Source organism: Podarcis melisellensis (assembly GCF_964234715.1).
Source record: "Podarcis melisellensis genome assembly, chromosome: 5".
Lineage (NCBI taxonomy): Eukaryota > Metazoa > Chordata > Lepidosauria > Squamata > Lacertidae > Podarcis > Podarcis melisellensis.
The window spans coordinates 50,057,971-50,085,610 of NC_138537.1; the positions used below are offsets into that span (position 1 = coordinate 50,057,971).

Consider the following 27,640-nt stretch of genomic DNA (forward strand, 5'->3'; position numbering starts at 1 on the left):
AGATCCTAGTTGACCTCTGGCCCTCAGCAATCTCCTTACAAAAAAGCAAAAAAAAGCTCCACAACTTTGGGTAGATCACTGCCAGATTTTTTATACTGTGAGTAGATCGCAGTCTAGTGGGAGTTGGACTAGTGCAACCCAAATATTGCTCTTTTGTCATAGGCTATATGCAGAACTATAATTGACCAGAGGAGGATTTAGGGGAGCGCAACCAGTTCGCCCACACTGGGCCCTGAGCCAAGCAGGTGCCGCAGTGGATTCTGCAACAATGGTGAATAACGGAAGGCGAGGTGGGGGTGAATTTTGGCGTCACACGGGATGCCGCTGAAATTCTAAAGCCCAAAGTTCACCACTGAATTGACTTTTCAGATTTCAAGAGGTACAGCACTGTGTGTGCACATTCCCATTATGTTCTGAGTACTGTCACCTAAATTGCCTTCCCATGTTATATGTATGAAGGGGCAATGTATATTTGGCTCCACCCCCAACGTCACAATGCTCCTCTCAACCCTTCACGTGTCTTGCTTAAATGTCTCATTTATCTGATAGTAGTGTAACCGATCTCGAACTTTATGCTTTAGCTTCTCATAACTTTGAAGCGTCACAATGCTCCTCTCAACCCTTCACGTGTTGAGCATATTCTCCCTACAGTTTAGAACCCTGAACTTCTGATCATACATTTTCAGTCTGCAAGCTATTATTGGGGGGGGGGGCTGGCTTGTTCATCACAGCACAGAAATAAAGAATGAGGTTAATGCAGGGGCGGGGGGAAATGGAGTAAAGCCAAAGTGACTTGTCAAGTCACATGAATAAATAGTCTTAAATGAGGAGAGATTTTCTGTGTAAATATTTTTTATTCACACATAAAACCTAACATCAGTTTGATATCATGTTTCATTATTGATTTTGCTTTGCAAATATTTACCAGGCTGCTTTTTAGGGAAATGCATAAGGAAAGTTGCCCTCTCCAAAGGTATTTACATAGACCTTTATTTTTTCCACTGCGCAGAAGCTATTGAGGATAATGTTTCTTAAGAACAGGACATGCAAGTCTTGCACTTGTGAACATTTTGGATCTAATTCTAATTTATGGATGTTGCTGTGCACTTCTGAAGTCATTGTAGTTTCCATTTGGAAACACTATTCTCTCTCTCTCTCTCTTTCCTGTATCTGGCAAATTAGTGCTGATTTTGATTACTGTGTTTTTCTCCATTGAGGAAAAGTAGAGACAGTGGCTTACATAAGACCAGATACAGCACAATCCTATGATTGTTAATCAGAGATAAGTCCCCTTGTGTTCAGTGGGTCTTAGTCTTAGGCAGATGCATATGAGACTGCAGCCTTAGAGATTTTTTTGGAAGAGACAAATTTTAACCATGACTTCCTGGTTCAAAGCTCAGTTCCTTAGCACTTAACGCTATACAACTTTCTGAGTTCTTTCTTCCCTCTCCTACCTGTTCTCTGCCTGACAATGACACACACGCTGCTCTATTCTAGCATAGCTCTAATTCCTTATCTTCAGATGGCTACTGAATTTAGACAGATTGGATTTCATGATCAGACCCTACTTGCTTATCAACCTGAATAATAATAATAATAATAATAATAATAATAATAATAATCTGTATATTTATCTCTGCCTTTCACTCACACACACACATACACATTTTTTGTTATTATCTGCTCTTTATTGAATATTTCAATTCAGAGCAGGAAACAATAAAAAAGTAATATAACTATACAGAAAAAAGATAGTGTACAAAAATTACAGGATCCATAAAAGGCTCCTCCAATAAATAGCATACCAACTCTTTGGTTTATGATGATAAAGCAAACAAAGTTAAATAGAAGTGAGGATCAACAGCACTGATCCTACATTTTTACCTGGCTCTAACCTTTACTGCAAACCCAACATGGACTTTCACTTATACTGCACAATGCACAAGCTAACATTTAGAGGCATGTACTGCTTCACCGAAAAAACAAAATGCTTAAAAGAAACATGTGAATACAAGATGTAAGTGAAGAAGTCACTTGCCAAAGGCTACCCAACTCTTTTCATGGTAGAACAGGGAAGAAGAAAAACCCTCTTAGTCAAGTACCTTCTTGATTGTATTATTCCACTTTCTAGTATTAGCATAAAACAGCCATGATGTTGTGTCTCCACTGCCAGAAGTGCTATGACTCTAAATACCAGTTGCTGGAATGCTGTTGTGTTCATGTCCTGCTTATGGCATCCCACAGGCAACTGAGATTACTGAGCTCTTTTTGAGTATTTGCATAATCATGCAAATACTCTGTATTTAAAAAACAAAAGCAAAAATCTGGAATCATACAATTGTAGAGTTGGAAGAGACCACAAGGGTCATCTAGTCCAACTGCCTGCAATGCAGGAATTTTTTGCCCATTGTGGGGCTTGAAAACATCACTCTGAAATGAAGAGTCTCATGGTAAACCAAATAAGCTATCCTGGAAGCTCAAACCTGAATTGGGTTACTAAATTAAATATATGCCTTTGTTTCCAGGCCCAGTAGATCTGTGTGTTTTAGCATAGCTCATACTCTTTGGGTCTTGACTTATCCACTCCTGGAATACAACCCTTAAGAAGAAAAAAGGGTGCCACTCCTACTGAATTAGTACCCCTTTGGTCCCACAAAAGCTCCTGAACTCCTGATGTACGCCTTCTGTTTCAAAATCACATGCTATTAGATAGAACCACTGTGCTTGCTTCATACATGCATTTGGTAACTGCCATGCTTCTACAAGGGGGCTGTAAACTAAATGTGGTCCTTGCAGCTAAAGGCACTAATTAAAAAGGTAAGCAACAAGGAGGAGCCATATGCTTTCTCGTTGCAGAAGCCTTCATGCTGCAAAACAAAGAATGCCATCATTATTTTTTTAAGGCCAGAGAGATGTGGAATGTTTGCACAGATCAGCAAGAGGAGCATCAAGTTTATACATCAGGCAGAAGCTAAGCTGGCTTTTAGAAACAGTGCACATAAGAGAATAGGTGAACCCCAGTTCATTACCTCTCCAAGACTCTGCCTCTCCTGTCTCTCCTCGTAGGCGGAAGTGTAGAAGGGCTCATAAGTAATTAGGTCTGGACGCTCAATGTCATAAATGGCCTTGACTTTGGGAATGGCTGCTAAATCCTTATAATCAAGGATCTCATTGTCTACTTTTGCCTGAAGGTCAAAGACAGAAGATAAATTAAACACACAAACTTGTAGATTTTTTAAAAAATATACAGTTCATTATTTAGGGACTTTGCTTCTATAGCAGGCTTAAAGAAAACCTCATAGCCTGTCTATTATTTTTCACGGAAGCTACTTTTTTCCTTTGGCCTTATGTATCTTTTTTAAAAGGGTGGAACATTTATTTATTTATTTTTGCGTTAAAGCCTAGACTTGGCAATACATCAGTCCCAGTCTGCTATGAAGTCTAAATTCAGCTCTGCCAGTAACTCAGTGGGTAGCCTTTGGGCAGCAACACCCTTATTTTGGATATAGCATTCCTATCAGCAAAACATGCCATACATAAACCAAGCCCTGCCAATGTCTATGTCAAGGAGATGTTGAGAAGAGGAGGGGCAAAATTCTGTTAGAAAAGTTGTGGTTGATTTTTATTTGTTGCTTTTAATCACATTTCTATCCCACTCATCCCCAAGAATTCAAAGAAAACTGCATTAAAAAAATTAAAATATATGAAATGATTTATTTGCAAAATATTAAAGTATAAAGCAGTCTAAAACAATCCCCCTTCCCCCAGAAGAAACCAGTACAAGTCAGTTTCTGAGAGTTTAACTAAAAATGACTCCACATTGGCTAATAAATGTTCTTCCTTAATAAAAGAACAAATGAAAGAAAGAAAACAAATTGGGTCTACAACAAACTATGAATTGGATTTTGCTGCATCTCCCTTGGCAGTGAGCTGTGTGTAACCATAGGGTTTACTTTACGCCTGTCCTCATTTTGCCCAGCAAACATGGTTAAAATGATGACGCCTCACAAGTTGTCCATAAAAACCTCATGGAAATGGGCATCTCTTAAGCACACCAGGCCCATTTCAGGATTTACAGGTCCTTCTTCCCACATGGTGCATCTTGATAACTTCAGCACACTAAAACATCCATTTATATGTAAGTCAAATTTATATGTTCCATAAATAATTGTTAGTAAACTCACTTAATCCATATTCTGTTTAAAAGACCTGTTTTTAGGAGGTAATTTAATTATTGTTTGATTTTATACTAATGTTATATATCTAATGTTAGCCGCCCTGAGCCCGACTTTGGCCAAGGAGGGCGGGATATAAATAAAAGTATTATTATGATTATTCCCTATTAAGAATATACGAAACACTGTGACACATTAGGATGCATCCTGATTACAAGAGTACAACAACAAGCGGAGCCCTCCAAAGAGATGCTGTGTGGGTTGTTGGGTGAGTTTAGTTCCCCACACAACCCCCACATTTCTTCCTCTCACTTCCCTTCCCCAGGAGTCATTCAGCGTCTCTTTCCTCCTGTGTCTCCCATTTCACACCTACCCTTTCACCCTCCAATCTCCTTTGTCAGTTGTCATGCCATTTCTGTCTCCACCTCTCTTCCCTCCCTCAGTCTGCCTCTTTCCCCACCCAACTTCATCACCCCTCCTCCATCTTCTCCTATCTCCTGCTTCCTACACCTAGCTGCATCTTCTCCTACCCCCTTTGGTTTATTCACCTCACACACACCCAGTCCCAGTTTCTGCTTTGTGTTATTGCTCAACACCTTCCACCTGAAGCTGTCTCAGATCCAGCCCCCTACATTCTCATGTCTTTTCATTAATTTCTTTCTTCCCCCTCCTCCTGCATTCGCCTTCAAGCAAACTTTGCCAGGAAGCCTGCTGTGCACTCACTGATTCCAACAGGTTTTTATGGCAGTAGGCTGGGTGACTCAGGCACGCACTGTTTTAACACTGGGGAAGGAAATGAGAGTTTGCCTCCTTTGTACATGGATGGTGCCATTTTGGCTGCATAAAGACCAATACTCATTCCATGAAATTGGAATATAGAAGTAGTCAATGCTTTAGTAGTCAAGTAGTCACGTAGTCAATGTTTAGGATTGCAGCCTAATAGCACAGTTCTATGTCTGCTTTCTAGGAAGTACATCCCGCTATGTTCAGTTGGGCTTATTCCCAGGTAAAGGCCCCTCCAGATGTCCTTTTTATTGTGCCTTCATGAATCAGCTTTCAATGTTTGTGCCTGCTTCACTTCTAACCAGCACACGCCCTGTAACTTCCTTCTGGAAACCCTCAAGTTTTCATACCACAAATATTCCAGTTTATTTCTTGCTCTGTTTTTGTTGCACTATAGCTCACAAGTGCTGCTCCACACAGCAATAATTCAGTAACACTGGGGAAGCATCACAGAACAACTAATAAAGCAGAATGATACAGGGACAGTATAAATTCACGATTAATGCACTATTATTGGATCAATGACAGCTATTGAAAATGCACCCGCCTCAAAAGGTCCTAAGTGTGAATAAAATTACAGCTTTAGGCTGCAACCCTCTACATTTTTTTTCTGGGAGTAAGCCCCAATGAACACAGTGGGCTTACTGCACACACAACATTCATATGGTTGTGAGGCTATTGTTACAACACCATAGAATGGAGAGAAGTGTGCCAAATTCTTAAGGTTAATTTGTCTGATTTTAAGTGGAAGAGGGGGAGAGTTTAAATGGCTGGGATAATCTAAAACATTTTGTGGGGAGGGAATCAAATATCTGGATAAATGGGAGTAACTGCTGAATATTGCTATTCATGAAGCTATCAGTAAAAATAATGTTCATTCTTTTTGTCTGTATTACTTGACTTCTTTCTGTCATAGCACAGGCTTACGAAAGCTAGCAGCTAAAAGTATGTTACAAAGAGATGTGCATGCTACTATGTCTTCCTCAAACTTGTTTTGGAATAATTTCTAGCCATAACTGAAATGAGTCTGTGCAACTACAACTTTTAAAAGCCACTTTTGTTGAAGCCCAAGCATTCATGTCTGAACATTTTTAAGCTACTGCGTTTAAGACAAGACATTTTAATTATTCCCTTGTGCATCAGAATAATATATAAAGGTTCCCTAGAACTGCAGATTAGAGGCTATGCAATGTAATGAGGAGCTGACTTTTCCAAATTTGCTGAAGGCTCTGAATCCACCCATTTGAATACGTTGGCTTCACGCCAAAGTGTGCTCTGTAGTATGAAACTAGCAGTTCATAAAGAGTCCTGATTTAGGCATGTGCCCCAGTTGATATGAACAGAAAGTCCTCTGTCAACTTTACTAGCTGCCATAGCATATGCCAGGCTGTTTCCGAAAATCACATATCTATGGGTCAGTTGCTATCCATTCTGTATGTTTAAAGCACATCCAACACATATTTAAAATCTCCACAAAGAATTGTGGGGAGCATAGCTTGTTAGCAGTGGTGGGAATTGTTGCTCTATGAGGGGGAAACTACTCTTGCTATATATTTCAGCCCATAAACTTGGTGTGACATCCCATGCATGTAAAGAAAGTCTTCAAGCCTTGTTTCTTCTCAGCCACTCAATAAAGAATAGAATGGAATCTGTCAGTTTCAATTTTTACTCAAAGCATATTGTTGGCAATACCTACCACTGGATCAATAACCCGGAAAGTAACATTTCAAAGACTTTGAAAGGCATGCATTTCTGGCTGAGGTTTCGAGCCTGCCCGGTGAAAACGCTGGAGTTCTCATCTCACAGGTGACAAATCCCAGCTGCTACTTCTCCATAAGGTATCATTAATAAATAAAAAGGTAAGACAAAATTATACTTACATAGATTGAGTGGCCTGGTGAGCCAGGTATACTGGATCCAGGCCTGGAATAAATACTTTCCAAAGATGTTCTTGTAGGCTGTAACAATAACAACAGCAACAAAGAAATAAGCTGCAAAGGCGTGGCTGCATTATATATCCTATTTGAAACACAGAAAAGGTAGTTTTTCAAAAGACCGTGTCAACATTTTTTCAATGAAAACCGTAATGTTTTCATCTGGATCTTGTGAAGCAGGCTGGGTTTCTTTATTTTATTGACAGGCAAGAGCTTTCTAGACATACACAACTAGCAAGGGTAACAGCATAAAACACCAAACCACCAGAATACTATCCTTGTCTATAGTTGGGAATGTTGTTGTTTGAAAGTGTTGGCAGTCAGCTAACATTTGTGGTTAGGCTCCAGAACCTGCCTGCAATACCACACGTTCCACCTAACATTCCTGACATCGGGGTGGGGAAACTATGACACCTCGGATGTTGTTAGATTACAACTCCTACCATCCCTAACCACTGGTAATACTGCCTAGGACTGATGGGAGTTAAGAGTTCAGAAACTTCTGGAGAGCCACAGGTTCCCCATCTCAGTCTTAGATGAACACCACTATAGGGATATGATGGTTTCAAAGGTTTCAGTGGTCTAGCTATGATCTGGTAACCTTGTTTAGATTATTGCAATGAGGCTGCCTTTAAAGATGGTTCAGAAATTTCAGCTGGTTCATAATGCTAGTCCTTGCCCACTTGCAGTGACCTGAAGTGTGTTTCCAGGCTCATTCCAAGGTGCCAATTTTTTAACTACAACATCTTACACACCTTGGGACCCGAGTAGCTAATGGAATATGTGCCCTAACAGTGTATCACTTAACATTTATATTAAGGAGGAATCATTGCAGATATAGCAGCAACGTGGACAGCTGCAACATGTAAAAGAAATAGCCCACATTGATACAACTTTGGGAAAGTTACAAGATAATGGTAATTTGGTGTTATGGTTTTTAAATAAACCCCTTTCAGACTTTTGAGGCTGAGCTGAGAGCTTGTTTGGACTCTGGCTCAGCACCTGGAGGCTGGGAAGAAGGGTGTGTCAGAAGGGAAATGAGTGTGTGTGTGTGTGTGTGTAACTTTGTATTACTGTAACATTTTTATATGTAACTTGTGTATTTTTATAATATTTTGTTTCTATTGTTGCTTTTGGTTTTTTGTACACCACTTAGAGATACAGTAGTTCTAATTGGTATAGAAATTAAAATCAATCCATCAGTCAATCAATCAATCAATCAATCAATCAATCAATCAATCAATACTACAGTCTTCAAAGGGCCAAAAGCTATATAGAAGGCAACTCTACCACATCTCCTGCTAGTGTCCATCCATCCTCCCTCCCCCTAAAAGCTTCCAAGTGCCATTGTTTATCCCTCTTTCCTACGCTAATTGTTATTTGCATCACATAGATTGTATATTTGTGGTTAAGATCACATGCTATGAACTAGTAAGCTGCAGATTCAAATTGAAGCCCACTCATGAATTTCCTGAACTTAAGTCTGTTTACATAGAAGCAAGTTTTGTTGTATTTTGGGAGCTAGGCTTCCTCTTGGATAAAATGTGCACAGGGCAGCAGCCTGAGCTCTTCTAATGGCAAAACAAGTTTAAGCAATATAAAAATGGAAGGATAATTGTGGTCTAACTGAGCAACAAATAATTGTGACTGTGATTATTATTTCACTTTTCAAGAGCAACAGCCAATATGGATCCTTTTCTTAGTCAAGCTAAATTTATTTTACTTATTTATTTCATAAAATGTATATGCTACAAGCATGCAAAACCAACCAACCAATCAACCAAACAAACAAACAGAACGAACACTGAGAGTGTCTATTCAACCATAGCAAAATTAAAATAAAGCATAGCAATACATTAAGTTTTGCAAAAATATGTCAAATAAATGAAAAGTTAATTACTCCAAATGAAAGATCAACATGCAAGAATAGAATTATAAAGAAATGCAAAGCATCCAGCTAAACTGCTATGGCAATGAGGATTTATCTTCAAAGGAAATTAAGTACTTCCCTCCAACTACGCAATTGTGAGCTTTGTAGATACAAAACTAAGAACATCCTTAAATATTTTGGGGGTTTTTTTGGGTGGGGGGCAGTTTGACAATGTCAGGGTAATGAGATATTTCAATTAGACTGCTACAAAATCTTTACCCTTGATATGGGGGGCAGGGTTTTCCATAGTTGCCACCCCGACACACAAATAATGCCTGTTTCACCTATGTTTGCAGCAATTCAGTTTGCATCCTCTTTCCCCAGTACTGCTGCTCTTCCAGTACCTTTTATTTTTCTGGCTGGGTTTTTTCTTCTCTAGCAATCCAAGCCAATCAAGGGCCACTTGGGAAACACAATAACTTCACAATGCCATTTAGTCAATTGGATTTGGCAAGCAGTTAATGACATCACTGAGGGCAAATGAAGCCAGTGCTTGGTATGGGGAGAGAATGTCTCCACTGCCAAGCCAACTGCCATACCTTGGCAACACAGCCTTGCATCTGAACCTGGATCCAAATGTCAATACTGTCTCTCCACATTACTGTAAATGTAATGGGGTGCACATCTGAATACGTATTCCCATCTACAATATGGCACAGTCAGGGGTTGATCAGGATTAAGAAGAATCAGCCCTGTTGTCTTAGCAATGAAGACATTTTGTCTCCCCCAGCAAACAATTCCATGCCCTTTCAAGACTAAAATAAATCATTAAAAGGGAATGCAGTGGTGCTTCGCCTCCTTCTGCCTTTTAATTAAACTCTTGGTGAACTTGTCCTTGTCTCTCACTAGCCAGCAACCAAGGCCAAAGAACAGAGATTGCATCCTGGACGGAAGAGTGCAGTGCGCCCTCCAGAACACAAATATTTCCAGAGTGAGAAGACAAAAAGCAAAGCTAGTTGAATTTCCTTATCTTTTAGAAGAGATTTCCAGTAATAGACCCCTCAGCCTTTCTGTCGGAAGGCCAATTCCCAGCTTTATACAAGCATTTCTTTATTTGTTTTTTATTTATCACATTTTTATCTTCCCTTTCTTCAAGGTGGGGCACATAGCTCTCCCACTTTACCCTCACAAGTTAGGCTGAGAGACAGAGACTGGCCCAAGGTCACCCAGTGAGTTTCACGGCTGAGTGTGGATTTCAACCCATGCCTCCCAGGCCCCAATCCAACACTCCAACCACTACGACATACCGGCCTGTTTTACAATTGGTAAGCAAAATAGGAGTGCTGAGTTGTTGTTTTTAAAATGGGATGCATTTAAATGTTGGGCTAGCAAATTTGTTATCATTTATTTATAAAATAGTTATATACCACTGTATCATAAAAATGTATCACAGTGGTTTACAACATAACTTGAGGTTGGGTACATGATAATGCCAAGGTTGTGGCATGATAGATGGGTAGATAATGTCAAGGTATGGGACAGTTGTATATTCCTGCATCACTGGCAGTTGGACTAGATGATCCTCAGGGTCCCAACTCTTTAAAAATTCTATGAAAATACCACCACCAAGCAGAACAGAATGACCCTCAGACTCAGTAATCTGGCCACAGCTCAGTGCTGGCTTTCTGCTCAGAGGCAGACATATCAGCAACACCATTTTGTACTTGTAAGGGGGTGGAGAAGCATCATTATTGCCTCATGTTTTGTGCATTATACAAACCCAAATTTGGTATGTAATTTATTATTAAGCTTTCATGTGGAATGATTACAGTCAAAACATTTCAAAAATACTAATAAAGCGGTGGCCTTGTTTTTCTTTTTTTCTACTTCGCCACTGTTTTCTTCCTTGGTCCACCCCTCTGTTTATCACAATTCAACTTTGGTCCCTTACCAGCTTTCTGTTACTTTGACCTTTAGCAAAATGACTATCTGTAGCTCTGCCATTCAGCATCCCTCAACTTGATCTCATTTGGCTGTTATCATTTTGTATCCACGTGAAAACCTTAAACTTAGCTGACATATTTCTGAACAGCCAGGCTTTTGCATTTAACCTCCTTCTCTATAATTATCAGCTTTCTACATTAATCCTACAATTGCCACCTCTCTGCATAGATTTACAACTCTTCGTTTGAAGAGACAACTTGTATTTTAGGACCATTTCCTTAGTTTTAACAATTATTCAGACCCTCTCCTTCAACCCTGTGGCTCGTTATTACTGAAGGAGTTTTTAAACAATGTTTTTCCAAGTGTTTCCAAATTACCAGATACTCTGAAATTCATCAGGATTTTGCACTTTCCCCCAAAGACTGCTATTCCACCTGAAGAGGATACATTGCAATTGCTGTAAAACAATCGTTTGTTTTGTTTGGCTTATTTCCCAGCCTTTGAACATGAAGACTACATCTGCTGCCATGCTGTCTTCTCAACTACGTCTCTCAACTCTGCAACCCTATGAATACTTATTAGGGAGATTACTTAGAAGGAACCTCTTAGAATGAAAGTAACCTGTTTGTAGGTCAAAACACCAATCAAGGGATCAACACCTCGACCTAAGCTGAAATTCTGCCTTAATTTCAGGTGTAATAAGTACTGCAGAACTTATATTCAATTCCCGGCCCCAAGTTAATGTTGTCAATTCAATAAACCACAGGCGGGGAGCACTATGCATTTGTTTTAGGCAGACTGGTATATGAAAGATGCCAATGGCCCAGGGAGTTTAATCATCAAAGTACAGCTTGAACACTGCTCATGATGATTGTTCCTCTCTAAATATATGTTATAGCTTTGTGTTTGTTTCTTGCATCAGTCTATGAGCCCAAAGCAAAAGGATATTCATGTTCCTTTTGCATGAAGGGCATATTGTGCCATGTGCTGCTATGGTTGCAGCAAGTCGATTATAGCATATACTCTATGAAAACCACAATCTCCCCCCAAATGTATTTCCCTTGTTATTTAAGTTGGGTGGGTTTACATCTTAATTAAAGGCGCCTCTGCTTTGCCTTAACATTAGTTTTGCCATGCACTGCACATAATATGGACAGATAGCTTCTTAAAGCACCTGAGTCATCCACATCATCCTGATACAGTGATGTGATGGTGGCCCATTTCTACATTACAGATGTTCAAGTCATGCTCTATGGAAAAGTATGGGGTAAGCACACCATAACTGGAAGAATCCCTTGAACATCAAGCCAACTGGATGCACTACTATAAGGTATAAGGACATTGTTCCAGTGCTGCTTACAGTACCTGCCTTAGTTTTTTGATGGAGTTCATTATACAAGGTGGTGAAAACAGCTGGAGAAGAAGGGAACAATTTGGTTTTGGTTTGCAAAGTTATTCTACAGTCATTTAACATTGCTAGAAACAGTTCAAAACAATAGCTCTGTGGAAACAAATTAAGATGCAGTGCAGATCATATTCAATTAAAATTTTAGGGCACCTCTCAGATAAGTTGTCACTGCCTGTTTTTAAATGTCATGGTTTACTATTATGAGAATCAGTTGCAGAAAGCTCATGCACTCCCCTCTTCCACTACAATACAGCTACAAGGACCATTTTAGATTAACCACAGTTTAGCATTTCCTCTGAGCTCTTAACTGTTATTAAGTTATAGTCAGTTGAAACAAGCAGGATTAAAAACCTATGGTTTGAAGTTGGCTTGGTTCAGAAAATCATAGTGAAGATTAATCAGTCTGTCCTTGTTCTGACAACCATATCAAGCTGTGGTTCATCAAAATGGAAGCAAAAAGTTCCAAACTCCTCCTTCTGGTCACAGTTTGAGGGGAGTGCACATGAGCCTAAGGTTGATAGGTCATCATTACGTGTGAATGAGGTCACTGTGTGCAACATCAGCTCTGCTGCTTTAGTGGAAGTTCATGGCTGAACTACATGTGACACCAACAAACTAGTAGGCAACCTCCCAGCATATTTCTTATATTTTGGCACACTCAAGAGAGAGCTAGGAATGTGTGTTTTTGCAGTTAAATTGCCTTGCCTATGCTGCTTTCTCAACTGCTGGGAACAGCATTTTGAACATACAAATTACCCATTAAAAAGGTTTAAGCACTTCCTTCTTCAGTGATGCTGCAATCAGTCTTGAACCCTGTACTCACAACACCTACATTTCCCTTTAAAAGGGGGTGAGGAGGATACAAGAGTCCAGTAATAGATTACCTGGCATCCCATATAGTATGGCACTCGGTTCACCATTTAACTCAGTGTCAGGTACTTCTAAAAAGTTACGCTTGTTAGGTAGTGGCCCAAAGACCTGTGGAACCAGTGGAAACAGCCAATTCTATTCGTATATGCCTTGGGCTTCAGGGATTTTAAAAGAAACTGCAGGAGGTGTATAAGTTCTGCATGTTAACAATATTGTATATCCAGTACGGTATCTATCATACTTGACTATGTTGGTTTAATAAAAATGCAAAAATTGGGATTGAAATCTCACAACAGATGACTTCTACCTATTAATCTAACTGCAAAGAGATGCTAAATCTGTAGCTCCTGGAAGGGGTGCTGGCCAGATTGTCCCCATGCGTGCAACAGGATACAGAATTTGCTATGTCTAAACCACCAATTCCTGATAGGCTATGCTGCTGAAGATAGACTTCCAAAATGAAATGAAGCTTTAGCATATGTATCATGCTTTCACATCATTTCCACAAGCTTTCCCTGGCTCTTATGCTTTTCTTGCCAGGTGCAGCAATTTTGAACCTACTGACACTTTTCATTCTCGTGTACGTATAAAAAAGAACACCCAATCCACCTAAAGCAGGAGAAAGGAAAGAATACTGAAGGAGATGGATGAACACCAATAATTAAACACACATGACCAGATATAGCTGAGATACTACCCTTCACTTGTAAAGTGAAGTTCAGCAAAGTCAACGAGGCTGTTTAAAGTTTTCAATGATCCATTGTTCAAAAACATAAACCAGGTTTCCCCACAACCACTTTAGCTGCACACATACCTTTAATCGCTGCATGTTAAATTCAGCAGGCAAAGCTTTCCTATCATTAAAGATGTAGCGACAGGAAAAACTTAATCTGCTACATTTCAGTTTTTCACATCGCTGTTAAAGGGTGCAAGAAGTTCAGAACCTTTGCCAGAGAAGCCAACAAACTGTACTTGTAAAACTGCTCAAGAAACTTTCTTCCAAAGAGCATGCTTTAAATTTGTAACAGCACAGCAAACTTATTTTTAAAGCCACCACTTTGCCATTTATAATCTTTAAATGTTTCAGGGTGTACCCAATGTTTGAACCTAATAAAGTGATTGCTTGCAAAATGGCTTTCTAAATTTCCCAGGAAACATCTGGCAAGCTTTGAGAATCTAAGACTGATTAGCGCTTCTACTGCTGAATGTAACCTTAGACAGGAGACTTGATTATAAGCAACCATTTCAGCAATAGCTAAGTAACTGTGATGGGTATAAGCCAGACAAATTGGGCACACAGTCACAAATACAACACCCCAGCTACCTGTGAAACAAAACCACACCCGTGAAACCACACCATTGGTTCCTTTACACATATACATTAATTAATTCAACGAGAATGGGGAAAACCCCCATTAAGCTGGTCTTGGGAAACTCCTAGAGAGAGAAAATATGTACCAACTGTGGGATATATATAGAGGACCATGCTGCTCCCAGGATACAAACCAACAATGTCTGGGTATATCATTAGACCTCATAAATGCAAGTGGGGACTTGGGATATTTCATGCATATGAATGCCTGCTTCAATCCTAGCCCAGGAAGTTTGAGGAGAACAGGAAACAGAGGTGGTAGTACTTGTTTTAACATCTCCTCCTTCAAAGTGAAAGGTAAAGGAGAAGAGGAGGGAATGTGTCAAGTACTGTGTTGTGGGGTTGGTATGGGTTACCAGCTGGAGTCTGAGTACAAAGCAAGAGTCAAAAAGTGTCCTTTTTGCTGAAAGATGTCTTGGTTTGGATGATTTCTCTCTCTTGAAAGCTGCATGTGACAGAAGCCATTTTTATCCCAGGAGATCACTGAATTCTCACCAATCTATAGAGTAGAAAGAAGGCACAGCCTTTTCTCCCTTGAATGTTCTCCACGGAGGTCAAGACTCATGAACATTACTTGTCTATAAGTCTTGTTGTCCAACAGAGAACGTTCAAGCAAGGGAATGCAATACCTTTTATTGAACTGACTTCCACTGATGACAAATGTTATGACAATTGTTTCCTCAGGAAATACATGAATAAAGAAACCCTGACTAATGCAATGTAGCATTTCCATTATCCAAAATGATAGATTTTTGCAACTTTTGCCATACATGTACATTAGAAACAAAACATCAAAACTTCTTGTGTGCCGGTTTTTAGGAAACACACAGTATTGAGTGCAGAAATTCAAAATCAAGCGCACAATTTCAAAAGAAAAAGTAAGTGCTCGAGTGAGGTGATGGTGAAGGAGGAAGTGGTATCAACAGCAGAAGCTGAAAACATGAGTGCAGAAATCAGATATCCTCCCACAGAACTGTCAGAGAAGAAGTGTATAAATTCACAACTGCAAACCTCTGATGATCGTGGCCTGCGAAGAACCAAACTCTTTGGATAAAAGAAATCAGATGAGGAATGCTGCCATAAAACAAAGAAAAGGGAAGAAAGAATGAAAATGGCAACGGTTTCTCTCAGGGTCCCTCCAGACTGGCATTTTATTGCTGGTCTTAACATAATACTAATGCACGCACAGTGGAATTATTCTGCTTTATTAGTTGTTCTATGATGCTTCCCCAAGGCTACCACATTGGGCTTACCCACACTACATATTTAAAGCACTTCTATACTACTATAAATACCAGCATTTCCTTCAAAGAATCCTGGGAACTGCAGTCTGCTAAGGGTGCTAAGAATGGTTAGAAAACCCCTCCTTTCTCCCTCACGAAACTACAATTCCCAAAGATCCCTAAGAAGGAGAATAGTTTGTTAAAAGTGGTTTAAATATGTGGTCTGGATGTACCTATTATTGTTGTCTGGAGGGGCTTAATCCCACCAAAAGTGGGACAAAAATAACCCAGAACAATTGTAATATGAAAAGTTATGGGAGTTCAGCAAGAAGTTAAAGGATATACAGTGAATGAAAATGAAGCAGTGTGACAGCCCCCAAAACATTTGCGGGTGCAAAACAGGACTGAAAGAGGCATGGTGCACAAATACCCTGATAGCACCGGGGGGCACAGATTACCATGGATGTGCAATAAAAAGGGCAATTGGAGGGGCAACTAGATACACAGAAATGTTAAAAAAGTTTTTTTCCCAGTGGAAAAAACAACATTTCATTAAAACCAACTTGGTAACACATACTGCTAAAGCAGCAGCACATCCTATCAACAGAAAATCTCCATCTGGCAGGCAACCATAAAAGAAAGAAACATCTCTACACTTAAAGCGTTGCTTTCTTTCCTGCTTATTTTGGCATCAGTAACCTTCTATGAAAGAAATCAAAAGGGAAATGGATCTTAAGCAATCATTGTTTTTATGGACTCCACCTAAAACCTAAACCAGTAAGAACTCTCACAGTTAAGGAGGGGGCAATCCAAGTACAAATGCAGACAAAAAGCAGCCCTAATGAAGCTGCTTCAACAACAAGTTTTGACAATGTGTATTTTGGCTTTCAGGAGGCGGGGGGGGGGGAGCAAATACACTTTTCACTCTGTGTAGTATTAAGTGCCTTCTATAACTATCACCTTCCACATTCGGTGTGTGAATGCTTTGGCATGCTGAATCATCTTCAGCAAAGGAAAGAGCACTTGCTCGTATAAGAGAGAAAAAGAAATGAGATACTTGGCGGGAACATCTTCAGTTTCCTTGGGAACTGGGAATAAACCCAATGGATTTTGAAAGGTCATTCTGAATTAGTGAGAGAATTCTCATAACGGCAGTGGTGTTGTTGTGGGTGATGCAACACAATTAAAGTCTCTTGGTCTGTCTGTAGTTATTCAGGCAAATATTTCAGCTAGTGAAGAGGACACAAGCTATTCAATTCTATTATGGGGGTTAGGATTTGGTGAAAATATCATCCACGCAGCGGTTCTCAACCTGTGGGTCCCCAGATGTTGTTGGACTACAACTCCCATCCCTGAGCTTTGGCCTTACAAGCTAGGGGTGATGGGAGTTGTAGTTCAACAACATCTGGGGACCCACAGGCTGAGAAAGGCTGCTCCACTGGTTTCTGCTGGTGAAGGGGTTCTGCTGTTGGAGGCCCCTCACTATGCACAGCAAAACACGTGCCATCACCAACAGTTGTCCCGCTGGTGGTAGTTAGCATAGAACCTGAAACAAGGCCCTTCAGGAATAGAGCAAGCTGGCGATGGAACTGCTGGATCCATTACCTGAGGAACCGGGCAGCCTGTAGACGGTGCAACAGAACAGGTGGAAAAGCTGGGGTCCACCTCTAGCTAGCAGAACTGGACATGCAGCAGAGAATCTGCCACATCCCTGCCTCCAGTTACCCTGATCTTATTGATCTCAATGATACAGAAATATGCTTAGTGGCTTCTGTCACAACCTTGAAATTACTGGCACTATTTATTTTTTTATAAAGTAATAAAATATTCTTCCCCGTGCCCTACAAAATCAGTTTTTTTTATTTGGCAGTGTATATTCAATGTCCATATATAGCTGCAAGCAACAGCATTCATTCTCAACATGGCGAAGCTGCATTAGTCTACTGCAGCGAAAAACACCCAAGCCTTATGGTATCTTAAAGGCTAAGGAATAATGTTATGGGCTGGTGCCCATTCTGCTAGATATATGAAGTGGTCAGCTATGTCAGGAGGTATATAAGCACACATAATATATACAGAGAGGAGGAGGAGAAAGTGAGGCCAACAGATAAGACGATGTAAACAAGGTCTGTCAAATTACTATTTAGACTATAAATAAATACAGCATCCAACTAAACGACCAAAACAATTTCAGTAATGGTGACATGAATCACCCTGACAACTTCATATAAATGGCAGGAATTCATAAGTGTGGAAAAAATATAATAGTATGAAAAAAATGGAATTTAATAGAATGCCAAAAGTATTGCAATGAAGACCTTCAGGGTCTCAAGAATACAACTTTTCCAATAACGCAACAAGTCTTTTATTAAATGTCACATTATTTTCCATTACCAGTTTGAAGCTGTGTCACTTTTCCTATTTTCTTGTGCCTGCTGCTGACCACATCTCTCCTTGTCCCCCTCTCAAGAATGTAAGAACAGCCAAATCAATTATTTGAGGTGGCAAGATTCTCTTCGTAAACCACACATTTGGCTCACAGGAAAGTAGTGTTGTTTTTGATAACATATGATAATGCTGTTAGGATGCTGCCCAGGACCTGTTAGGAAGTGTTTGCAGGACTGAGTGCCATTGCAAAGGACACTCTGAAGTAGAAAATGTTTGGATGCAGGCCAGGCTATCTGCTTGCTGTGCAGGAAACAGGGTCTGTGGGTCATTCTCATGATGGTCTGCCTTAAGTAATCAGAAAGCTGCCTAATTCCACAATACCCTATACTTCTTCTAGGTAAGGTGGGTGGAATCTGCTCCTGCAAATGCAGGCTGCCAAGTGTGCTAAAACACCCTTTTCAATAGCAACAAAACTTACCCTTAGCTTTTCTTCACCCTTTGTGGACTGCTTACAGTCAGGGTGCCAAACTGTAGAACCTGGAGGGTGGAGAGAGAACAAGTCAAGTCATATTGCATTCAGGTCAGAAGAAACAAAGCGAAGTGAAAGTATTTCGTTTCACCCATCCAAGGCAGGATTTAAGGCAGTTTGCTGGGTCAATTTCCTTTTGGAGGAAAAACAACGTAATGAAGTATTAATGGTTGTACTGTAATAGTCTCTTTATTGACAAATGTACAGTTGATAGGGTACCTAAAGGAGCATGGAAGCATGCAAACAACAAAGAGTACTGAAGTAATATTAATACCCTGAATTCTCAAGAGTTGCTTCTGCTGTGGACAACCTATCACTCAGGTTGTCCAAGTCACTTTCTCCCATCTCCACTAGGAATTAAAATCAATTCCACAGTGCCCCTGGCACTACAGCACTACAGTGGTACCTGGGTTCTCGAATTTAATCCGTTCCAGGAGTCTGTTCGACTCCCGAAACGGTTCGAAAACCAAGGTGAGGCTTCCGGTTGGTGAATGCCCAATAAACAAACCATCTGAGGAGCCCTCAGTAATGAATGCTTACGTTTGCCATTAAAAGGTCTTTTGGAAAATAAAAAAAATCCATCCCTGTCTTCACAAAAGCCAATGTCAAAATTAACTAGAATCTCAAACAAGACAAAGCTTAAGTTTAAAGCCCATTTGACCGTGGCAGTAAAATAACATGCCTGACACTAAAAAGAAAAGGGAACATTCCCAAAAGTTATGCTTTTTATTAGCTACAGTGCAAGCAATAAAGCAAAGGAAATCCTCTCCCAACAAAAGCAGGAGGTTTACAAAGTAAATGTCAGAGTAAACAGTATGGGGAACCTTTATTCAACAAGATCCACCTTTGGCACTGTAATAAAGGATAATAATCACATAGCATTTATTATCAGAACACTCCATTATAAACATTTTCATGAGCAGGGCACAGATTTGGGACCAGGGGGAAGAAAAGTCACTCCTTTCATGTCCAAAAGGTTCCAAGTCATGAGAATATTGGCTCAAAGGCAAAGCTAGTCAAAACTTGCAGCCAAGGTAAGAAACACAATGTGGGCTTTATCCTTCCAGCATACTCCCCAGTCACGTAGCTCTGGATTGCATCTTCTTCTTCAAGAAAATCTATAATAAGCCACGTATTAGCCCAGGAACCACATTTACTGCCTCTAGTGCAGACAGGCTATTGAAGAAAGGCACAGTCACAGGGAGGCCTGAGGCTAAGTCTAGTTTCCTTAGGTAGTTTCTGGGTGGGATTCAGTGCCAAACTCTTCCATTCATTCCATCTGCACAAGCATTTCAGCTCGCCAGTGGGAACCACCCTCCATCTCCTTCCCTCACACACCCTGTTCTCAGGGTTCTCCTGACCTCACCCAGAGGGGTATGTGGTGGGAGGACACGAGGGAATCCCTATTGTGCAAGTGGAAGTCCTTGTGCAAGACTTGGTCTGCTGGAGCTTATTAGGTGGATCCCGCCCTCTCACTTCCCTTGAACTTTCAGCTTTCTTTCTTTTTCTTTCAGGTAGGTAGCCATGTTGGTCTGACGCAGTCAAAATATAAATAACAATAATAAAAATGTCCAGTAGCACCTTAGAGACCAACTAAGTTTGTTCTGGGTATACACTTTCATGTGCATGCACACTTCTTCAGATACCAAAGAATCTGAAGGGACGTGGCTGGCACTATGGTCTAAACCACTGAGCCTCTTGGGCTTGCCGATCAGAAGGTTGGCTGTTCGAATCCCCACAACGGGGTGAGCTCCCATTGTTCAGCCCCTGCTCCTGCTAACCTAGCAGTTCGAAAGCACATCAAAGTGCAAGTAGATAAATAGGTACCACTCCAGTGGGAAGGTAAACGACGTTTCTGTGCGCTGCTCTAGTTCGCCAGAAGCAGCTTAATCATGCTGGCCAAATGACCCGGAAGCTGTACGCCAGCTCCATCAGCCAATAAAACGAGATGAGCACCACAACCCCAGAGCCGTCCACAACTGGACCTAATGGTCAGGGGTCCCTTTACCTTTAAGGTACTACTGGAAGTTTTAATTTTATATATATATATTTCTTTTTCTTTGTTTTAAATAAGTGTTTAGCCCCTATACTTGTGAAAATGAAAGGCAGGAAAAGACACAGTATTTTACCAAATTATTTTACCAAAAGGCAGGAAAAGACACAGTATTTTACCAAATTATTCCATGAGAAGGAAGCCTACTTAACTAATACGTTAAGCAGGGATAACTAATAAGCACTAAGTTTTTTCATTATAAACTTAATTTTTGTTCACCAGCTTTTATTGTTAAGTAACTTGAAACATACTCATCTAACATTTTTTTTATTTGCAAACATTTTCCGAGTGTCAACAAGCATACAGATAAGAGATGATCCAATTGAAATCAGCCACATTTGTACATAATGTAGGGTGAAAGTGCAGGCACTTGGAGATGAGATTGCAAGTGCTTTGCTCCTTTCTCAGTTCCCTTTATGTCAGCCAGTGTTTGGTCCAGCATGTTATCTGAACCTGTTATCAGGGTTAAGCTCTCTCCTCCTTACCCAAGAGCTGTAGTCAAGATTTGGAGAATATGAAAACTGGGAGAAGGGTCACCAAATATTTCTGGCAGAGGGATTCTCCAGCAGATATAGTTCATAAATAGAGGTCCGAAATGTTACATACGAATTGCTAAAGAAGTGGATCTTTGTCAGTCACTTTGGTTTATTTTATTTATTTACATCAATTTGATTCTGCTTTTTCATATGCTCAAAGCAGCTTCCAAACTTAAAAAAAAAAGTTCTGTTCTTACCTTGCAGGTACATTTCTTCTCCTTCTGTGAACATCTGATTGCATCTGCTGCATCGTGCACAGCTTGGATGGTAATGCTTGTCCCCTGCCTGCAGAAATACAAATGCAAGAAAATGTGATCTGACCCATACCACACATATCACTATTCATTATAGCCTATATATGATATTGCTTGGTTGTAAATTGTTTTGGGTTGCCTTTGGCAAGAAAAAGTGACCAATATATTAAATAAATAAATAAATAAATTCTGAACACATGTATGCCAATATATAAACTCACATTCCTCACTGCTCCATTTCAGCTTTGGCCCAAAGGGACCATTTGCTTGTTTTAATAGCAAGAGGTCAGTACCCGGTATTTCTCTTTCCTTTCCACTGCTATTAGCCCTGACTCTTAGGAGACATATAGCCCCTGTGGAAAACTGGGATTGACACTTTAATTTAATTTACACTGACCATTCACTGGCTGTACAATAAGGTAAGCATTCAATATACTGTATTGTTGGCCTGAATTGGATTTAAAGTTGCAGTCTAGAGGTGATAAATGCTTTTTAATCTCATTACTAAATCCAAATACTCTTAGTCACCCAAGTCTCCTAGATAAGTTGATACGAGACAGATTAGACTTAAAAGTTATTCCATTTATATTATTTAACAACTTGTTTCCCACTTTTTCACAAAGTAGTGAATTAAAAGCATAACTCACACAACACATAGAAACAAATCCAACATAACATTACAGAAAAATCAAATACCAGCAAAAAAGCAACATCAATAGTTGAGGTAGTAACACTAAAGCAAGAAAGTCTAGTAGGTCTATAGCAATGAAAAGTCTTCTGGAACAACCATGAATTGGCAAAGCATCTCAAGCAGGGGTCTCCAGTTTTTCGGGGCTCAAGGGTACATTTGAAAATCTAGCAAACTGTGGTAGGCCCCACAATATAGCTGTTTCATGGAAGAAAAACTGACGAAGTTCGGGATCACCACCCCCAGCAAAAAATAACAAAACATCTATGTTCTGTCACACCCACCCCTCCCTAACAAGAAACACTCTCAACCAAACAAAAATAGATTGTGTGTGTTTTTTTATTTAAAAAAACCTTTAAAAATGAGGAGTGGCAGGAGGCCATAGTGGGTGACAAGGGGCATGTTTGAGGGTGCCATGGTACCCACGGGGACCACATCAGGGACCTAAGGTCCAAAGGAACAAAATGTCAGTGTCTGATGAACTGCACTCAAAAGGGCATCAAGTAAGCGCCCGTATTAATTGGGAATGCCAAGTTCCTTTTGTGAAGATGTATTACTGGACACCGCTAAGGCTATAATCTTCAGCATTCTTACTAGGGTCCAAGTCCTTCCAAGTAAACATGCATTGAATAAGTAACTTTGAAGTGAAAGGAAGGAAGCACTAAACTATAGGTTCTTAGCTGCATTCAATTAAATGATCATCTATGGCAGAAGACCAACAGATTGTTCTCTGTTGTGTCCTCTCACTTGAGGCAAAGGTTAGCATTAGCAAGAGAATTACACAGAATGACAGCATTATAAGTTAATGATACTAACTGAGACTTCATTGCAGCCTTAGTCTCCCCACTGGCAAATTAGGAAAATATCAAGTACAGTATCTGAGAGCTGCCTAAACATATTGAACAAATCAAATTAAAAGCAAAATAGATTGAGTGGCTGCACTTGCTAATACTTGCATAACCATGAACTGCAGAATTTAACAGAATGAAGAAACATATATAGTAAAACTGTTTTTTAAAAAAGGTATGTGGGTTTGGAAACTGTGCAGAATTAAAATGATAAACCGGGAGTCGAGAGAACTAGTGTCATCTCATTCTATAACTTAATTCCACTGAACCATTCATTGTCTGATTTCCTGCAGAAACCTGTCTTTACTTAACAGGCTAGTTAACCCAAAATCAGAGATGCTTAGGGACCATAAAAACAAAAACACTAGCCTCCCTTAGCTTCAGAGGTTTATTTTTTTGGGGGGGGACTAATAACAGCGTTTTACAACATCTTTGGGGAGGCGTACATGCACGGCTGCAGACAAGCAACATCAAAGTTGTTAAAAAACAGTTCTGGCTAGTCATTCAAAATTCTTTACAAATAAGGCTCTCTTCCTTACCCGTCCGGGCAAAAGTTGCATTGTAGAATTTTGTATCAAAAATTGAAATTTACTTTTGTTTGCAATACAGTATTACTCAAGGGTTTAGTTTCTGTGTGGTAAGGTATGAGATAGCCATAGCCAGCCTTACCCATGTTACTCTCTTTCTGACTAACCAAAAGCTATAATCATGGTTTGTGTTTGTTAGCAGCTTGTGGGAGAACAAAGCAGCTGTGGTTTCCTTCCTGCAAACCGGGCCATAGTCCTGACTTTCTCTAGGTTACACTTAAAGTATGCAATCCCAGCTTGAGAACCAAACGAATAATGCCATGCCAGTTCACACCAAAATGTCTTATTCCCAAGAAAATGTCTGTAGTATTTCTGTCTAGGGGTACACAAAGTACACAACTATACTTTCCACCCTTCTATTCTTCACCAAACTTGTAGGCTGCAAGAACTATTGGAACTACACCCCAATCAGATGGATGTTTTCCCCCTGTGTTAAGTGTAAGTACTTCTGACCTCATTTTTCTGCTCCTTTCCAAGAGAACAGCCATTGGAAGGCAGATACACATTATCAGGCACCCACCAGGATTTCTTCACTGCCAATGGATCTGGCAGAAGGACGGCTAATTATGAACAGATATTTTCTCTTGGCCAAAGGGACACATTTTTTGAGTATTACAGTTCAACAGCTGGGTTCAGCCCTCCTATCTCAATAACTCTTTCCTATCATTTGACAAAGAATTAATTTTAATGCTGTGTTCCTCTTACAGTAAGAAAGCAATTCCCTTTCTCACAATAATGAACCATTCCATTTTGACAACTAGATCTAGTAAAATATTTAACAGTACCCCATTTCTGTATATGTCACTATGGTATTAAATACTCTCTCAGGAGCAAAACACTATTAAAACAACCTGCCTTTGTGCTGTATGGGTATTTTATGACCCTTGGAATGTTAATGGAACACCTTACATAGCAGAGCAGCCTAATATTTACAGCATGGCTTTATTTAAAAAAATTCCCCAAAGCTGCAGGTAATTCCCCTCCATCTGAAATTCACATGATGCCTTCTTCAAACATTACCTCTTTTAACTTTGGAATTCTTACTTTACGGCTATGTCTCGTCCTCAGTTTTCCTTAGTCTGCTATCACTGGTTAAACATAACATGGGGGGGGGGATATAATATTCTACCAACTTCCCTGTGATGAGCCATTTATTAAGTTTGTTTGATACATGGGCTGTTTTTTTGTGAAATTCAGAGTAATCACCACAATAAAGGCTGGTAAACATATTAGGATACAGGGATAATGCTTGGAAGACAAGGGCTCCCATTCCTGAAAACAGATATACACTAGTCATCTAATGAAAAGCAAAGCTGTGTGGTTTGTTATTACCACCTCAAGCTCTCCTGCTTTTGGCCTTACTCATTTCCCAAGTGGAGAAACAAACCACAGAGTGGTTGGTTTAGCATTACATTCAAACTATTGCTCGTGGTTTGTTCCTCTCTAAATAAATCACAATCTGAAGTCAAGAGATGAATCACAAGTGTAGGTTCAGATGAAGCTCTAAACCAGACACTTGGTTGCTCGTTCTCCACTGACTAAGGAAACTGAGATTGTTTTGAGATGTGTGCCCCAACTTGCAGTTCATGTACATTGTGGTTAAAATAAACCGCAGTTTAGCATCATAAACAAACACCAAAAGACTTTCTAAAGTTTGTAGTCAATATTTCAGGTTTTAGGGTTTATTTAGATTCATTTCAGGGGCAAACCAGCTGACTTTTTACATCAAACATGTCATACATTTTCAAGCTACAGGTAGGTAGCCGTGTTGGTCTGCTGTAGTCGAACAAAATAAAAAAATTCCTTCCAGCAGCACCTTAGAGACCAACTAAGTTTGTTATTGGTATGAGCTTCCGTGTGCATGTATCTGAAGAAGTGTGCATGAACACAAAAGCTCATACCAATAACAAACTTAGTTGGTCTCTAAGGTGCTACTGGATGGAATTTTTATATATTTTCAAATAATTCTGCATAAATTAGTGGGTACCACAGGGTAACACAGGGCTGCTGGAGGGAAGAGAGGTCTTCCTACACAATCTTGGATGTTACGCTCAAATTTATATACCACTGAGCTTCTATGTATTCAAATGCATGGACATTCCACTCTGAAACAGGGAATGTCCATCTGTTGATATGTATTAACCTTAGGAAGAAAAAGGATTTTAAGGGCTTCAAGTCACAGGCCTTAAACACCCCAAAATTGGGGGCAAACTGCACACAGCTGAGCATCACATGTAGTTTGTACCTAAACGCAGAAGTTTCTACCTTTTGGTTGAGTCTAGATGAGAGGTTCCTCCCATTACAGAATTTCATTATTTTATTATTTTATTTTATTGCATTTTACACATATAATTTTATTTTATTTCTTGCTATATTTCAAGGATCTAACAATTTGATAATACATTTCTATATAGGTTCCCTTCTCTCCCCTTTACCACAAATCCTGAACATATATATGGGATTTCTCCAGTGTCTCTGAAACCTGCTAGGTTGACATCTGGTTCCAATTTTAGGGTGAATGTTTCACTTGTGTTTTATGGTTGCTTGATTGTTCGAAAGGGTCACTTCAGGATGGATCTACATTGTGCTTTAAACTGGCTGCGTGTAGGATATTAGAAGAACATCTGGAAACCACGAATTCCAGCAGATTTTATTTTTTAATCATGCTGCTGCTGAGGCCACAAACTCAGACATAAGACTGAGGTGAGGCTTCTTAACTCTTACATTGTATGCCATTCCCCCCCCCCACACACACACCGTTATTTTGCAAAGTCTTCAAATGCCAACAATGCCAGGTCAGCTACATGTCACTGAAGATCAATTTGACCTTTGACGTCTTTGCACACAGGCTGTGGTTCAGCATAGGAATATCCTTTGGGCCTTTCTTACTGTAAGAGTGCAATACAGTGGTACCTCGGGATGAGAACGGGATCCGTTCTGGAGCCCTGTTCGCATCCTGAATGGGACGTAAGACGCAATGGCGCGTCTGCATGTGCGCGGGTCGCGTTTTGCCGCTTCTGTGCATGAAGTCATTTTGAGTGTCTGCACATGCGCGAACAGCGAAACCCAGAAGTAACACGCTCCGTTACTTCCGGGTTGCCGCGGAGCACAACCCAAAAGCGCTCAACCTGAAGCACATTCAACCCGAGGTATGACTAACCCAACCCTCCTCATGTAGCTGCCTCTCCTAAGCACATTTTAAAACAGGGATCACTATTATGACACCCGTGGGTGCCAATGTGCCTACCAGTATGTTCAATGGTAGCCCCCCAAAAGGTATCAGTAAATAGCCCTTCAAAATACAACAATGCACAGGAGACTTCCTGCTGCACTGCATTGGCCTCTTCTACACTGAACCCTACCACCACTCCTTAAACATGCTCACATTTCGCTGGATGACAGGATTGGAACCCTTCCTCCCTGTTCTGAGCAGAGAAGAGGCATAAAGAACCTTCCTCTGTGAGCAAGCATAGTGGTGGTTGATGAAGGTGCTTTTTTTACATTGTTTGGTGGGAGGGTGAGGAGACACATACCCACACTACATTGTGGTCCTGTCTCTTTTCATTATGGCAGCTATTTCGGGTTATGCCACACTCCCACAGGACTCATTCAAAATATGCCAAGCGGCCCTGGTTGGTCTAAAATAAAGATTGGGTACATAGTAATATTTTGTTACATGGTCCACTTGCTTTACCTGTTTGTTAAAATTGTTTAGTCGAAATTCACTCCCTGCATTCTGGGAACGTGAAAGCGTTGAAAAGTGATCCAAAAACAACCTTTGAAAGTCGCCTATTTTCCTCTACAGCCTGCCACCTCAGAAGAGTCCTTTAGAGCTTTTCACAATCTGACTTGACTTTAGAAAGTTTATGGATAAGTTAACTACCACCAGACCCTTGGGGGATTCCACTATCCTGTTTGACACCTTGGGTAATCTGGATCAATTAGCTATGCAAATTGTGACACAGTACAATTATACAGGCATATCCACCCAAGTGCATGTGTCATGTGCATGTATATGCTTGTGTTGTGTCAATTGGTGCCAAGTTATTCCTGTCATTTACAAAAGGCACCAACTGATTGACATCTGAGTCCCTGTTAGATATTTGCATCTGGGCAGTAAATGAAAACTATCCAGCACCATAGCTGTCAAGTGTCCCTTATTTGAAGGGACAGTCCCT

At 40.2% G+C, this 27,640-nt stretch overlaps 1 protein-coding gene across 33 annotated transcripts in view; it reads right to left on the reverse strand.

The window, feature by feature from the left end:
* The window catches only part of ABLIM1 (actin binding LIM protein 1), a 200,102-nt gene that overhangs the window by 33,450 nt on the left and 139,012 nt on the right, over positions 1–27,640 (reverse strand). For 23 of the 33 annotated variants that reach the window (XM_081912184.1, XM_081912195.1, XM_081912190.1 and 20 more), the window contains 5 exons: positions 21,283–21,370; positions 18,446–18,504; positions 12,072–12,119; positions 6,839–6,916; positions 3,030–3,185 (listed from right to left, as the gene is read on the reverse strand). In XM_081912184.1, the coding sequence (XP_081768310.1) occupies positions 3,030–3,185; positions 6,839–6,916; positions 12,072–12,119; positions 18,446–18,504; positions 21,283–21,370 (429 nt within the window). The remainder of the gene's footprint in view (positions 1–3,029; positions 3,186–6,838; positions 6,917–12,071; positions 12,120–18,445; positions 18,505–21,282; positions 21,371–27,640) is intronic. The other 10 variants (XM_081912191.1, XM_081912183.1, XM_081912182.1 and 7 more) reach the window with 1 other exon arrangement.